The 17290-nt window shown below is 38.4% G+C and overlaps 1 protein-coding gene across 6 annotated transcripts in view; it reads right to left on the bottom strand.

Moving 5' to 3' along the window:
- Positions 1 to 14316: 14316 nt before the first annotated feature.
- The window catches only part of rbfox2 (RNA binding fox-1 homolog 2), a 43409-nt gene continuing 40435 nt past the window's right edge, over positions 14317 to 17290 (bottom strand). For all 6 annotated transcript variants that reach the window (XM_082537336.1, XM_082537335.1, XM_082537333.1 and 3 more), the window contains one exon: positions 14317 to 17182. In XM_082537336.1, the coding sequence (XP_082393462.1) occupies positions 17138 to 17182 (45 nt within the window). In that variant the 3' untranslated portion in view covers positions 14317 to 17137. The remainder of the gene's footprint in view (positions 17183 to 17290) is intronic.

Genomic DNA, 17290 nt, shown 5'->3' with positions numbered 1-17290 from the left:
AATGTGCTCTTCAAGTTTGAAACTTTAATAAAATTGAGGGTTGAGAAAAATGTGTGTTGGCATGTGTCCAGAATATTAATACATAAAAACCTTAATTTAAGTGAAAAAGTCCCAGTTTTTACATGAATGTGTTGCTTGTAAAAAGCTTTGGCCACAAACCTCTGACCCACATGGACGAGCTCCAATCTCGTTACAGCCACGAAAGCTGCCAGCTCGTCTGGTCACAGAGTGAAGAGTCACGCCTTCATGCCAGACCAAAGAACAAAGTGACAAACGGGGAACTGCTGATTAGTACATAGCATGAATCACCTGAGAGGTTCCAGGTTTTTCACTGCACTTGTTCTTACCTTCTGCATTCCAGCCCTGCAGATCAAATTTGGGAAGAAACAAAGTGTTTAAGATAACTGCCTCCACAATAGTCCCTGCTTTTCATGTGGTTCATCCACCCACCCATCCATTTTCTTCTGCTTACCCAACTCAGGTTCGTGGGGGAGCTGGAGCCCATCTCAGCTATCATAGCGCATCCGGGAGGCAACTGGAGAGAAACAACATGGAAACAGGAGAACATGCAAACAGCATGTCTAAGGGGTCACCACAGTGGATGGATCTGCACATGTGATTTGGCACAGATTTTTATGCTGGATGCCCTTCCTGTACTCCCGGCACTGGGAGACTGTGTCATTTCAATAACTTAACAGTATACATATAGAGTTGGGGGAGTGGGGGTGATTCTTGGATGTACAGGTTGCAGTTTGTGACAGATTTGCTTCTTAATACACTTGCAAACTATTGCTTCCAACAGTTGCCTGTAGCACTCAAAAACTAGAAATTTGGGGACATTTCTGGATACAATGCTCCTCCTTTCAGTTTTGTGGAAGAAGTAGGCAGCAGTTTGACTGACAGGGTTGTGGCTCGAGTATATGATCTTGCAGCAGTGAGAATCGTTCATATTTTTGTTGCATATATCAAATAAATTGATGCAGCAGACACTTTCAGGTTTGCCCATTAGTGCCAAATGCATCATATTGCATATGGTGGTCTTTGTCCATGCTTCAGGGCATTTAGAGGCTAAATTGTGTTGCATTGTCAGGTTCACTGTACACTAGCAGTTTGCAGTTTACATCTGTAGATTCAGCAATAATATATTCTTAATGAGAACACAAAACAAGGTGTACTCTGTACACTGCACAGACTGTCTGTGAGTGTAATCCTGTAAAAAAGACAGTAGAGGATATTTTTGCTCCACGTAACTATAAATACACTCTGAGCTTAGCTGAGCTTAACAAATGCAAAACCAAAAAATGTTGTAAGACGTAATTCAGAAACTTGCTTTTATTTCATTAACAACACCTGAAACAGTCGCCCGATGCTGATGCTGATGATGCAGCTGCGCCTGCGTCGAGCCCCCCTATAAAAAGCAACTTAAGGTGCACTCAGCTGCACTTGAAAAAGCAGTTTAAGGCGAACTGGAAGCCACACTGACAAAGCTTAAGACAATTAACACCATTAAGACTTAATTATCTTACATGGCTGTCTTTAAACAGCTCACATTTGCCTTTTACGAGTAACACAGTTTTGTTTGTTAGTGCTTTCTTTTTCTAATTCTCTTTGAATGCTTGAATGTTAAAAAATACTTGACTGTCAAAAAGACCTTGAATATTTTGCCCAGTGGCACTTTAAAGAAGTTCTAGCTCACAAAGTTTGCAGACTTTCCCCTAATGTTCATGTAAATTCATGGATTTTTTTTAAACGCATCAAGGCTTTGAAAATTATTCGAATTTTAGAAATGTATCATTTATTGCTGCAGGTAAAGTTAGTAGTTTTTTTACCTGCTGAGGTTTTGTCCATTTTATTTTTACTACTTTCATTCATTCATATTCACAGTGACTAACCCATACTCCGCTTCTGATGAGATCAGTTTTGTTGCAGACTAAAGCTCTGGTGGTCAAACAGCCGTGTCTCTGCTGCAGGCCCTCTTTTTAATGAACTGGCCAAAGGCTTTGGACTGATGTTTGTTATGTTTATGCCTCATTACACGAGGCAGTGTCCCTTTTGTCTGCTCACAGTTCAGAGGCTCGAACAGTTAATTGATGCAGTGACACAAAAGCACATTAGTATCCGGAGGCCTCACACATACTGTCACTGGCACCAACAAAAAGCACCAGACACACGCAAGCAGCAAAATGTTGCACTGCAAAGTCGCACTGAGAAGCTTAAATGCTGCTCAGAATACAGTGTAATTAAGTAACAAGTAGACACGCTTAAGTCATTTTAAAAACTATTTCTGTCTTCCATGAGCACAGACAAAACCCTGACACAACATCCTATTAACAGAATTTCTAATGTGTGAAATATACCAGTCACTTAGGAATACCCGTTTAACTGCCCATTAACACAAATATCTAATCAGCCAATCACATGGCAGGATTTCCTTGCATTCAGGCATATAGATATAGTCAAGTTGCTGCTAAAGTTCAAACCGAGCATCAGAATAGAGAAAAAAGGTTAAAGTTAAAATTACAAGTAAAGGAGGTGGGGAGAGAGTGTGTGTAACCATAACTGTATTTAAACAACAACAACAAATTAACCATTTTACTGTTGTTGTTCGTGTGTTATTAATAAAAGTTTCACTAACCAATTTGTCATGCAGTATGTCATGGTAATGGATGTACGGTGAAAAGAAAGAAAGAAAGAAAGAAAGAAAGAAAGAAAGAAAGAAAGGGGAACTGAGGCAGGCTGTCTTAAATACCTGACGCAGCCTACCTGTGCAGTGCTCAGTGTGCTCTTGTTTTACAGGTGAAGCATTCTCATATAAATAATAGATTTCATTTACATATCTTTGTTAATTTGTGCCACAATGTGTATGAAGTTACCTGAGAAATAGCAGGTGTCAGACTGCAGCTCTCAGACTGTACAATCAAAACTGCTCCCAACAAACACAGATGTTTACATCAGTGCTGTAACAACTTCTACTGTTATAACTGCACATTACTTTTCTCAGCTTATATATACACTAACTTATTGGAAGTTACATGTCTACTTTTTAATGCACAGGTACAATACACAGTCTGCACTTTTCTAATTATTCTAAATATTCTTAACTATTTAAACATCTTTCAGTATCCTGCTCTGTTTGCACACTATCTGTACGCTAATTTTAACAACTGTACTGTACTCTGCTCTGGTAACTACTGTCCATGATGTAAATATGTAAAAATTGTGTTTTCTGTTCTGTGTCCTGTTCTTTTTTGTATGTGTGTGGGGTTTTTTTGCTGCTGATACAACCAAATTTCCCCTTGTGGGACAATTAAAGGATTATTCAATTCTCTATTCTAAAAGCTATTTGTGGTATTTGTTAACCTAAACTGTTGCACCACACTCTATTTCCTCTTGTTTGACCAATAAAAGGATACCATCCCATTCTGGATGAAAGACCCAATAACGCATAAGTGTTAATTCCACCCATCCATCCTTTCCCTTCTGCTTATCCAGTTCAGATTTGTGTGTTAATATTTATAAATAAAATTAATATTAATCTGTAAAAAATTAAAAAAGCAAACTAATTTGTTTGCACACGTGCGTTTTAGTTTTTATCTGCCGTTAGTAAGCACAGCCTAATTGATGCTGATCGGCTAACCTAACACGACCTTTGCTGCAGTGTTCATTTATCAAACCTTTCTCTGCACTGGTGAAGAAAAAACAAAAGACTGCTTCTGTGAATAAGTAGGTCTGGTTGCCATGGAAACAGTATATTCAGTTACGCTCCTCGTCTTCAATTTTTTGCTCACAATTTATCCCTGAAGCCGGTTTTGTTTTATTTTATTATTATTTTTTTATTTTTAAAACAATTTGAGTTAATAACTGTGGATTTTACCGTTTTATACCCTGCAAATGAATCAGACCAGAGTCTGTGGTTATTGTACTGCTGTGTGCAAAATCCTAAATTAAACCTTCGGTGTTAATATGAGCTAAGACACAAAGACACGTAGTTAGTGGAAAATATTCTCATTTATTGAGTTCATTAAAAATATTTCCATTTACTGAGAAAATATAGGATTTATCTAATTCACTCAGGCGGGTTGTGAATTATAGACTTTCTCATTATAATAATGAAAAAAAAGCACAAACACACAAACACAAGGGAAATTTGCTAATACACAAAATAGACTGTGCAATGTTAATCAGCAGCTTTGGCGAGCAGAGGTGGTAGATGAGTTAAGAAGAACAGTCCAAAGATATCACAGATATCAAACTGTCTTTTATTCATTTTTATATTATTTTTTCTCTGCATGGGTTATTAGAGATGAAAGTGAGGGGTTCGGGAGATGAAGAGAAGCTGGGGATTAGGAAAAGTAGGAAAGGACGATGGAGCATTGGTGGAAAAGTGGGGGGAGGGTTGGGTGACAAAGTGCATGAGACAAAAGAGAGTGTGAGGGGGTTTGTTTTCAGGTCAAACCTCTAAAACATCAAAATCTGCCTCCTCTGTGCAGGTCGTAGAGTTCTAGCTGCTTAATTGACAGTAGGACCACATGAGGGGTAAACAGGGGGGAAAAAAGAAGAAAAACAGCTAAATGCTGCAATGTTTTTGCTAGCTGATCAATTTGTGTGCAATGTATCTCAAATTACATGAGGGACAATGAATATGAGGATGGGTATTTTGGGAAGGAGAAGGAAAGCTGGGCTGTGAGGTGAGAGACAGGAGGACTCGGTCCAAGAAAACAGTTGAGGTTTCTAGACGATTCCATATTTCGCCAGGTCGCTAAGCTCCATGTCCCCAAAGGCTTCCCATGGGCAGACCACGGTGAAGTCTGTGCCAAGACCCTCCATGCCGGGGATGTCGTCTCCAAATCTAATTGGAAGAAACAACAAGCTTTGATGAGCAAAACCAGCAGAAAGAAAGACAAAGTTATGGAAGAAAAGCTGCACGTGTGATGTTAAAAACAAAACAAAGAAAGCATCTCACCCCTTCTGGCCCGGTTTGGGCGCCTTGCTCTTGAAGGTGCGTGCGGCCCTCTGCTTAAATTTGGGAGGTGCTTTCTTGTCAGCGGGAGTTGCGACGTCTGCCATTGTGTTTGGTTCCTGAAAGAGAAAACAGGTTAAAAAATAACAGTAATATGTTGATTTCCTGCAAAGATACCACTAACAATTCAGATTTATTGGAGGAGAACTTGTAATTTCTTTTTCTCAGCATGTGTTTTGCTTATTCTTCTATCTTTGTGAATCACTTTCTGTGGGTTTCTTTTTTTATGCTGTTTCTTCATGCCTTTTATTGTCTTACATAAACCAGTTCCAGTGCCTTGGTGCTAAAGGTTGTTATAGAAATAAAACTGAATTTGCCTCTTTTCTTTGTTCGGCTACAGCAATCAATAATCTCCTCTTTACAGAGGAGTCATTGCACATCCCTTCTGGAAACACTTATATTTCACACTCAGGCTTGCAAACAACCAAGCAAATCACTAAATTATGACTGCATTAACCATTGGAAATAAAATCCTCAACCAGCAAGTTCACCCAAATCCAATCCAACAGTGCCTTGAGCAGTATTTACAAAAAGGCCATCACAAAGCATTGCTTCTTATGAAATGTCTCATTTCAACTCCATTTCAGGCGTGATACTCAGGAAGGAAAAGAAAAGCTGTAAAGCCAGTGCTCTGTTTTTCTCTGCTGTGAGGATGTAGTTACAAAAGCAGAAAAGAATCTGAGGTAATACAAAGCAATAATAGCCTAAACTCCTCGCACAAGAGCTGACAAAATTGCAGTTTCATCTCACCTTTTGTTCAAAGTCTCAAAGAGTTTTTCTGATGCTGTCTGGCGAGTCTGTCGTTTTCTCACTTGTGGTGTCTCTCTCAGACTGACGACCCGTTTTTAAAGTCCTCCGAGCTGCTAATCCACTCAGATGTTCGCTCTGTGATGTGCCAGCTCTGCCCTATTCTGAACCAGCTCAGCCACAAATAGAGGAGATAAAGGATAGTGAGATATAAATACAAGGTGTATTTCAAGATAGACATGCCTGTAAATGTGCAAACTGAAGCAAACTACAGAGGAGCCATTCACGGGCAGCAGCGGGCGACAGTGATTAACACACAAATCTAAATATGGAGAAAGATACCTGTCTATCTAACTGCCATAGCTACATTATCAATCAATCACTCATCGATCACCACACGCATCAGTTTCTACCTGAATCATGCAATCATTTACTGAATATTCACTGCCACTTCATTAGGCACACCTATTTAACTGCTTGCTAACATGGATATCTAATTAGTAAATCATGTGGCAGCAACTCTGTGATTTTATTCACGTCGACGCGATCAGAATGATCTGATGAAGTTCAAATCGAGCATAAGAATGAGGAAGAAAAGTGATTTAAGTAACTCTGGATTTTGGCTTGGCTTTTGGTGCCAGATGAGCTGGTCTGAGTATTAGTATCACAAACTGGTGGGACTTTCCCACACAGTCGTCTCTAGGGTTTACCGTGAATGGCCTGAAAAAGAGGAAATATTCAGTGGGCAGTTCTTCGGGTAAACCAAAACATTCCTTGCTGATGCCAGAGGTTGGAGGAAAAATTGCCAGACTGCTTCAAGTTGACATGAAAGCAAGTGTGACTTAAATAAGCACTTGTTACAACCAGGGTGCGCAGAAGAGCATCTCTGAACAGACAGCAGATCAAACCTTGAGGCAGATGGGCTACAGCAGCAGAACACCTCACCACTGTACACATCTTGCGATGGCTGCTTCACATGCAGGATGACGCCTCATGTCACAAAGTTCAAAACATCTCAATGTGGCTCTGTGATCGTCAACAGGCTGCGATGCTGAACAAAAAAGAAAATATGGAAATTAGATTGTGACAGTTAAGGAAATTATTTATACATTTTGATTGTGTTTCATTCTTTCAGTCCTGTTATCACCTGTACTTCAAGTACAGGTAAATTATTTTGTGCACAATCTCATCACCCTCCTGTGTGTTTCATGAGGTTATATTTATGAGGGTAAAATTTTGCATCCCTTCACTGACTTCACTGTACTGAAGGGGTAACCATCATTTCTTCTACCATTGTTTACCCAAATTTAATATTTTACACCTCTTCATGGATTGGAGATAATATTTGTAAACAAATGTGTCCTGACATAGCTTCAAGAGGATCTGGAGCACCACGTGATGTAAGAGCAGAGGTGCCCTGAACTCTCTTCAGGTGATGAATCAGATGCTGACAAATAAAGAACACTTATCTATTCAGCTTTTAATCCTTCAACACATGGCATGAACTGTGCCTAGGTACAGTATGTAGACCTTTAAATGAATGATTACCAATGTGACAGGTGTGGTCTGCAGGTAGTAACACACTAATGCTGTCTTTACAGTTAATGTACGGCAATAAAAAGAAAGAAAGAAAGAAAGAAAGAAAGAAAGAAAGAAAGAAAGAAAGAAAGAAAGAAAGAAAGAAAGAAAGAAAGAAAGAAAGAAAGAAAGAAAGAAAGAAAGAAAATCTGAGCTTTAAGGCTACTGTACAGCTTTTCTGGGGCTTTCCTAAATGTAATTATCTGATTAATACTGGAAGAAGTGCCTAAAAGCTCTGGGCAGGACTGGATTATTATTATTATTATTATTTTTGGTCAAATTTATTGTTTGTTTGTTTGTTTGTTTTTTCAAATTAAGAATGATCACAATCAGCTGATTATGATTTCAAGCTCAACTGTTATGTAGATTAACAAAAAGGTATTTGGTAAAATGCATCTACCAGAAAATATTCCTCTATTGACAGTCAGAATCAAGCCCCAAACAGGTTAATATCATTGAATGAACCTCTTAGTTTCTCTTCTCCGCTGTGCTTCATTATATAAGGAACATATGTCTTTATATGGCAAGACGCATTAGGGTGAACATATGAGGCCACTCCCTAAGCTAATCAAGGGAAAAATCTAGACCGTGCTGTAAAAAAAATAGGACAGAAAAGCTATGGATAAGCATGTTAGAGGGATTAGAGGGGAGAGTATATAAGCAGGGAGCAAGCCATAGACTACAACAACACGAACAGACCAGAGAGGCATAATCCAGAAGCCACCCGTGCTACTGCAACAACAGGTAAGATCTAACTCTGACTTTCACTCAGCTGTGGTTGACTTTCCATTCTGCAGTGAAGATTACTAAGAGAAGAATTAAAGAGTAAGAGTCACTTAAGAACTTTATTTTGGAGATATATTTTACACATTTCTAAAAAAATAAAACCAAAAGATCATTTCAAGCTTTATAGTTTAAAGTTTGTGCACTGTATGTCTTCTTTACATCATTTTTTTCTTCTTTATGCTTTCAATTTTGTAAATGCTGTTTAGAAAAGCATTTAAAAAGTCATTATAAGTTTTTTTTTAATTGTGTAAGACAGCCAAGGGAGGCTTATTTGTGGGGGGGTTTGCAAATAATGTCGAAATTAACAGAAACCTATGAAATATATCGCTCCCCTTGATACAAAAAACAAAAACCTTCAAGTAAACCTTCAAAAGGAAAAATTTATTTACACTGGCATCCTTTTAACTCTTTTATTTGTCTTATTATTTCAGCATGTTATAACACCTGTCACTATAGCCTTATTTAATTTGTACTAAAATTTTACGGAAAACCAAATAAAAAATATTCATTAATTAGTTTCTTTAAAATGATTAATTTATTTATGTAGTTGTGTTTTTGTACACAATTGCAATGTTATATATGTATATATGTATATATATATATATATATATATATATATATATATATATATATATATATATATACATATATACATATATATATATATATATATATAAAAAGCAGCAAGGTGTTGTAACTACATTATAAAAAGTTGAATAAAGGTGGGATACTTAGGAGTTAATCTGCTTGCTGTTACAAAAGTCCATCAGTGAGGTCAAAGCACATTTGTAATCAGGAGCACTGATGAGCTTAACTATGACACAGTCAACTGAGCCAAGAAAAGACCAGATTAAAGTAGACTGAAATTGTTGTTCAGGTCAAATCCCCTTATACCCGAGCTTATTATTTACACCACGCAGGTTAACCTTCAGTCTAACAGCAGAATTAGCAGAAATCCTGGTCTCTAAATATATGCCGTGTTAACTTGACCACACATGAACTCAAAAGTCAAGGTGTAAAAATAGCCACTGATGGTGTAACAAAGCTTAAGGTGCTATGGTAGCTTTGGTTTATAATTTGATCTAAGCTGCAAGTGTTATATCATCAAAGAGGAGGAGGACGACGAATGGTCTTAAACACCAAGATTAAGTGATTAACTGTTTATTCTTTTTCTCTCAGATCATAAACAATGGCAGACGCACCTGCACCTGCTGACAAGAAGGCACCTCCCAAGTTCAAACAGAGGACAGCCCGTACCTTCAAGAGCAAGGCCCCCAAACCAGGCCAGAAGGGGTGAGAGGAAGACACGGCACAACATTTCTAATACTTCACGCTCCAACCGCACTAAATATTAAAGCTAGCGCATGACAGTTAGGAGATAGTAGTCCATTTTAGCTTGAGGGATGACATTTAAAAATCATATTGCCACATCCTATAATAGAACAGTGTTGAAGACTAAAGCAGTGGCTCGTGAATATTTAATTTCACGGGTATTCGGATCAAACTTGTGATCGATTGGATTATTTTTGCTAAACTAGTTTCAAAACAGTTACATCGACTGTTGGACTAACATTTGCAACACAATACTTAAACAATCACAGGGGATAGTATTTCAATCACAGAACTCTTCTGCTTTCTTTGACACATGAAATCCTTGCTCGAGTATAGTCTTTGCATAGTACAGAGCATGGACGCCAAGCTCAATTTACATCGTGGGCCATGTACACCCCACTTTGATCTTAAGTGTCTAAGGAAGTTTAACTACCCATTCTAAAACTCAGAAATCTCTATTGTAGATAATAAAATATACTAATAGTTTCTATATTACTTCATTATTTTGGTATATTATGGGAGAGGTGTGTATCAGTGGGAAAAGGTGTAAAACTTATGAAAATACAGTTAAAAGTCCAAATCTAACCCCTCCTTCATATTCTTCGATGGCATCCAGTGGGCTGGACTGGAGTCTTACCCAGGCCTTGTGTTTGACACACCTGATATTGAGTACTCATTAAACGATACACAGTGAAAGCAGGTCAAGAGTTAAGACATACTTTTGTTGCTTTTTTTAGATTCGGAGACGACATCCCCGGCATGGAGGGTCTCGGTACAGACTTCACAGTGGTCTGCCCATGGGAAGCCTTTGGGGACATGGAGCTCAGCGACCTGGCGAAATATGGAATCGTCTAGAAACCCTCCCGTGCCCTTTCCTCAATTATAAACCTCCCTGCACTAATTTTCCTCCACTCAGTCCTCTTATCTTTCACTTCACAGCCCAGGAGGCTTTCCCCCTCCCCAAATCCCGACTTGGAGTTTATTGTGGTTGTTACACCCATATGTAGTTTGGGAAAAATTACACAAAACCTTCTATCCTCAAGGTTGATCCAACTATGTGTCAAAGCTATCATATATTACATTAAATAGCTCTATGTACATTTATTTATTTATATATGCTTCACTGAGGTGTCCGTGTGTCAACCTGCTCCTCCAAACTCCCTCCATTGTACTTTGTGCTGGTTTGTTTGTTCTGAGAGACCATTCAGATATGTTGAAAGCAAGTTTCCTCACAGCTGCATCATCACTAAACCTTCTCTCTTCTGCCTTTTCCGCTCCGCCCGTCCTCCACCTCTTTGGAGTTATTTTTTCTTAATGTACAGATGATGATGAATATATAAATAAAAATATTTTTATTTTTATGAAATATGAATGTAATGTTGCACATGCTATTAATGTAGGAATGGAAGTTATGTCAATAAATACTTTCCCCTATAAAAACCTTTGTGTCTTTTTGAACAGATACTATACTTTTAAGGTAATCAAAGAAAACAAACATTTATGCGAGCCAGACAACGTCAGAGATTTAAACATCTCAACATTAGTTACATGTATTATCACAAACTCGTGCAAGGGAACCTCATGGTTTCATGACATATGATGAAAAAATTTAGTTTTGTTAACGTAAATTATATAAAATTATATAGCTCCCATAGGTCATTTATAGCTATTTGATAGGTGGTTGCTGGGCAACGTGGCTATGTCATGAAATCTGATATAGATAAGAACCTTATGAAGCCTAAGATGGGCCTGCAAGTCGGGTTTGGGTGCTCGACTCCTGATCATGTAGGAGTAGTATGCGGACAAAGAAACAGACAAACAGACAGAAATGTATTATTTTATGTATAGATATCGATCACACAGACTGCTTTCCATGGATATTTGTGATCCTCGTTTTTTTTTTTCTTTTCTTCCTGTGTTCAACACAAGATTAAAGCTTTCACTTATCCAGTAATCCACTGAATCAATGATATGGCACAACATTGTTTATGGACCTTTGTTATGATTCCCAGGTAATATCAATGACTGTCAGGTTGCTATTTGAGGTTATGAACAAAGTATTTCACAAATACTGCCAACCAAACACTTGGGCACAATCACGGGTTGTTCTGATTGTGATTTAAAAAATTAAATCAACAACAACAAATAAAAAACCCTCCACTTTCCTCACTTGTATTTACTAAATCAGCCTCAGTGGTCTGCAAATTAGCTGTGGAAGATTCTCAAAACCATCTGTTTTGTCTGAAGGTTATCTCTGTAAGCTGTGAAAATTCATTGCAAATTTTTAGCCTGTGAGAATCTAGACCCAGTTTAAGGCCTGCACTTTTTCAAAATGGAGTCAAAATGTTTATTAGGTGAAAGAGTCTCAGTGCATGCTCAATAACAGGAAATCCCAGAAAGTAAATTGTGTTCATTTGAACAAAGCATTTTTTCCCACTAAAAACACTACAAATAGGATGAACGATCAACTTTCTGGGAATAGATGAGAGGATTGATGAGGTATGACCTTAACCTTGTGGACAGTTACACTGTTTTTGTAAAATGAAAATAAGACATTTGTGGGGCTTTATCTGAAGATGGTCTCTGCCACTTCATCTTGTGACTGGGGGGAAATAAATTCAGCCCATTGAAACTAGAATTTTGCTCATGCTTGATCAGCTTTATCCAAAGAACGGAAGAATACACTTGCTTTTAAAGCCACCTTCAGCTTCACTCAAGGGCTTGAGAGTGCTTGAAGGTCAGACAGTGACCCGAATTTTATATCTTTAGTCTACATAGAGTTTAATAGCAGAAAGAAAAAAGTAAGAAGATGTGCAAAAAAACATAAAAACAAAATAGATGGTTACCCGGCTTTGCTCCTTGGCCCTCAACTAGATTGGATGAACTGAAATAATTCTTCGTTGGTCATTAAAATCTGTGATAGTGTCATTTTACTTCTAGCACACTCATCCAGTGTAAAATCCTTATCAGCATGCTAACAAGTCACTTGACTTTGTCAGCAAACGATGGGAGGTCTGATTTGTGTGTGTCTCTCCAAGTGCTTTGATGTTTCAGTCAAACTACTGGGTTTACAGATGAGAAGAGCCGGATTCACTGACCAGACTTTAATAGGTATACCTTGCTAGTGTTGGGTTGGACTACATTTTGCCCCCTTTGGCTGCATATTTGTTGCTGCACATCCTTGATAGGAATCTTCAGCACATCCCCAAGGTCCTCTAGTCGATTAAAATCTGTGGACTCCTCAGGCCATCTGAGAAGAGTGAACTCACACCAACACCAGTCTGAACCATCAAGACAGAATGGATCAGTGTTTTTATGCTGTTTCAAGCCTAATTCCATCTTGACCATCTGTCACCAAAACTATGTCTTCAGCAGGTCTTCTTGGTCTTATGTGCATGCCTAAATGCACTGATCTGCTGCAGTGTGGTTGGCTGATTAGATATTTGCATTAACTAGTAGTTGAACAGCTGTACCTAATGAAATGGCAGTGGCAAATGCAATTCACAAGAGTTATTTGTGACCAAAACTGAGCTAAAAGTTGAATGTGGATTTTCTGGTGGAAACAGATACACCTACAGTACAGTGCATCCAGAAAGTATTCACAGTACTTCACTTTTTCCACTTTTTGTCATGTTACAGCCTTATTCCAAAATGGATACATTTATTTTTCCCCTCCAAATTCTGCACACAATACTCCATAATCCCAAAGTGAAAAGGTTTGTCCGAAATTATTGAAAATGTATTAAAAATAAAAAACAAAAAATATAATATGTACATAAGTATTCACAGCCTTTACTCAATACTTTGTTGAAGGACCTTGGCAGCAATTACAAGCTTAAGTATTTTTGAGAATGACGCTACAAGCTTGGTACATGCATTCATCTCTACCCTGACTGCTCCTCTGTCAAAAAGCATAATGCTGCCACTAACATGCTTCACTATAGGTGGTAGTGGCCAGGTTGCCTGGTTTCTTCACATCAAAAAAAAGTCAATTTTTATTTCATCAGACCAGAATTTTGTTTCTCATGGTCTGAGACACCTTCAGTTGCCTTTTAGCAAACTCCCGTTGGGCTTTTATGTGAGGAGTGGCTTCCGTCTGGCCACTCTACCATACAAGCCGGATTGATGAAGTGCTGCAGAAATGGGTACCCTTATAGAAGGTTCAGAATGACCATTTGGTTATTAGTCACCTCCCTGACTAAGGACCTTCTACCTTAGTAAAAGGGCCTTCCTATCTAGGAAAAAATGCTGTTGGTTCCGAACTCCAAACGACTGAGGCCACTGTCACTGTTGAAGAAATGTTCCTGTTGCGTTTGCCAGATCTCTCCCTCGATACATTGTGTCTCTGAGGTCTACACATAATCCCTTGGACTTCATGGCTTGGTCAGACATGCATTATCAACTGCGAGGCCTTACATAGACAGGCGTCCTATCAGCTGAATTTACCACAGGTGGACTCCAATCAAGTTGCAGAAACATCTGAGAGACGATCAGTGGAAAGAGGATGCACTTGAGCTCAATTTTGAGTTTCACTGAGATGGCTGTGAATACTTTTTTCACGTTGTCATTATGGGATGAAAAATGAATGAATTCCATTTTGAAATAAGGCGATGGTAATGTGACAAACTGTGGAATAAATTGATTGGACAGTAGAAATAAATAATGATGCTTATTTATAGTAGATACCATCATGTTCATCCTATTATCATGAACACAGTATCATGGTTACAGTTTGCTTGCAGTGGCCAGTGTGGACAATAAAAGTCAATCTGCATCTGGGTTTGCCAGCTGCACTATAATATAAGACTCAACCACTTTAATAATGCATAGAAAGAAAAAAACAATCTGAGAAGTTCAATCACAACAAAACATTTTTATATAAAACATTTTATATGGACATTCAATAACAAAAAAACATAATGGCAGTCAAGGGGGAATACAGACATGACAGAGGAAAGGGGACTGTCCATTGAGAAACCATAGCAACTATGAAGGATGACCACATAGTTTACTATAATACACTGGCAAGAAAACCACGACAGGAAAAAAAATGAAGCTGCCACGTGTCATTTGTGCGGCAGCCATTTTGTTTGTCACCGGGCCTTTTTGCCAAACAGCACTGTGCTCTTTGATGCGTTAACTAGCTTAGATTCGCTAGCTGCCTGTCATGGAGTTTAGTGGTAAAGAAGAACGCAGCTGGGCTCTGCTGCTCAGGAATCAAATATGAAAAGACACAAGATTCATGCAAAACTATTTTTTTATATATAACTCGACAAGTATCGCTCATGCTGGTTTGTCCATGCCTTCAGTGGCTCCAAAAGTCCATCTTAGAGTATTTTGTGTAGCACATGTCAAGCCAGAACATGCTGGGTACTGTTAGCATCTTTGGCTAGTGCCTTTTTTTTTTTCTTTTTTTAAAAAAAAGAAAAATTAAAAGTGTCTGAAGCACATTCTACATTAATATGGAGATTTTTTTTTAAAGTAACACTAAATGACTTGAGAAAATCCAACAGCAGCACATTTAAAAGAAAGGGAGAAAAAAAAGCATGTTAATGTTTTCCTGATTGTGAGAAGCAGAAAACACAAAAGGTAGCTTTGAAGATGGATAAAAACAACTTCATATCCCAATGCTGACAAATTGTTTTTCGCCAGGAACCTTAACCTGTGCATGTATGAGCGATAACACTTTTTTCAAACAAATCCAGAGTAGCCAAGCTGACAGATTTAGCCAGTGAAATGTAAGGAATCATTAAGATTTCAAACCAAAACAATACAGACTGCTTTAACTCAAGTGCTACAGGCCTATGTTCACTCATTCCAAATAGCTCAGTCGCTTGCAAAACATGGACACACGTACACAAAAAAAAGTGTTACTGTATATTTTGAAATATGATAAATGTCAAGCTAGCAGATCCTATGATCAATCAAAAACAAACAAACAAACAAACAAAAAATGACTGAATAGTCAACCAAAAGGACAAAAGTTTGGTGGTGTGACACGCATACCTTTGTTTGTCCCCAACCAGCTATGCTTTCCAGCTGAAGAACTTTACTCCCAAGAGAAAAAACAAAGTCACTTGAAAATGTCCTTGCACCTTACAGGACAAGGAACAACACAGAAGATGAAAGTAAATAATAAAAACAGCTGTAGGATTATGATAATAACAATAACAAAGATAATATATTTATACATACGGCAGAAAAATGTGCTTTCTACAAATCTTTGGAACAAAAACAAAAGCCCAAAAATAAAAAAAAAAGCCACATTTTGGAAATATAGAATACAATGGAATAGAAATATGCACAATTGTGTTTTGCATTTAAATATTTACTACAAACTCACTAACTGAATCTCTCTCTCTTGCTCAGCAGTTGCTGCTGCAGCATCTTAAACACAATACCAACAGAAGTATGTTTCAGGAAGACTCATCCATTGCTGGACACTCTACAAAAGATGGAATATGAGGGGAGGGGGATCCAAATAATATATTCCTACACTAAAAGGACCAACCACTATTTGAACCCCAGGGTTTAGTTTGGGTGTAAACTCCACTAAACGGGAACCTTTTCCCCCCCCTTCTTCTTCTGTGTAGTGTTGCCATGTTTGTAGTGTCGGGTGAAGTCCCGTGCACGGATATAAGCTGTTTTCATATACCTGACAGCATATTTGTACTTTGTTAATGACTTTTAACCCCAGGGTTCACTGTTGAATCCATGACAGCAGCGGCTGCTGACTCAAACATAAGAATGGTTTTATAAGAGTAATAATGAGAATAATTACAATTACAAATATCATTAATAATAATAATTTGGTAACTTTTTTTTCTCTCTAAACTAATTTCTTTGCATATAACAATTTTAAGTTTAAAGGTTTACCATTTCCACATACTAAGAAAACTTGAGGTAAGGAACAGCTCTAATAAACCCTCCCTCCTTCAGCTTTCGGACGTGATTTCTATAGCGTTATAAACCGTCACATCATCTCTCCAAGCTGCCACATTCAGTCTCCCTCTGCCAGAAAGAACACCGCGGGATTGGAAATCCTCTCCTTACTATCCGCCCACGTCGAGGAGGAATTATAAAATCCATCCGTGGGTGGTTTTATCATTTGACTCGTCATTCTGGTTCAGAATGTTTTCTCGGTGCTCTTTCTGCGCACCGTCTTTCTTCCTACTGCCCTGATGTTTTCCTTCAGCGGAGAGCGTGTGCAGGCCACACAACGCTCGGCTCTTTCATGCACTCACACACACACAAACACGCACACGGGTGACGGCTGTTTTAAGTGTCAGTTATCCACATGCAGCCTTTGGAAGAACATCTGGGCTCTGTCCCAAATCTTGTGCTGCTGAGTGCAGAGGGAATAAGAAGGGGAGACTATAATACAGCCGTGCAATAGGGAAGGAGGCCATCTTAAGTCTTATTTTTTTCTCTTCTTCTTCTTCTTTTTTTTTTTTAACATTAAGGCCATCCTTCAGTCTTTAATACAGCATTCCTCTATTTCTGTATTAGCGTATATAAGAAAACGTGGGACTGCTCTGGGGTGGGATCTGAAATATCTTCTTTGTGGTCAAGTCCACGTTTTAAAACTGGGTGCAGTCCACCTCCGTGACAACAGGGGGAGCTCTTTCAAAGTAATTCAATGGAAGAGAGGAGCTCCTGGGAAATGTAGTGTCTTTAGTAGGGAGCAAATCTACTGTAGCCTCCCCTGTACAGCGTAGCCTACAAAGCAATAAAAGGAACACTTAGTGAATAAAATCGTTCACTAGAGTCAGAATTGCAGTTGTTTCAAGCTGTGATTCGTCATTTTCGTCAATACATCACAGAAAA

The sequence above is a fragment of the Aulonocara stuartgranti genome (assembly GCF_965226115.1).
Source record: "Aulonocara stuartgranti genome assembly, chromosome: 6".
Lineage (NCBI taxonomy): Eukaryota > Metazoa > Chordata > Actinopteri > Cichliformes > Cichlidae > Aulonocara > Aulonocara stuartgranti.
This window is presented reverse-complemented; position numbering and strand designations above follow the sequence as displayed.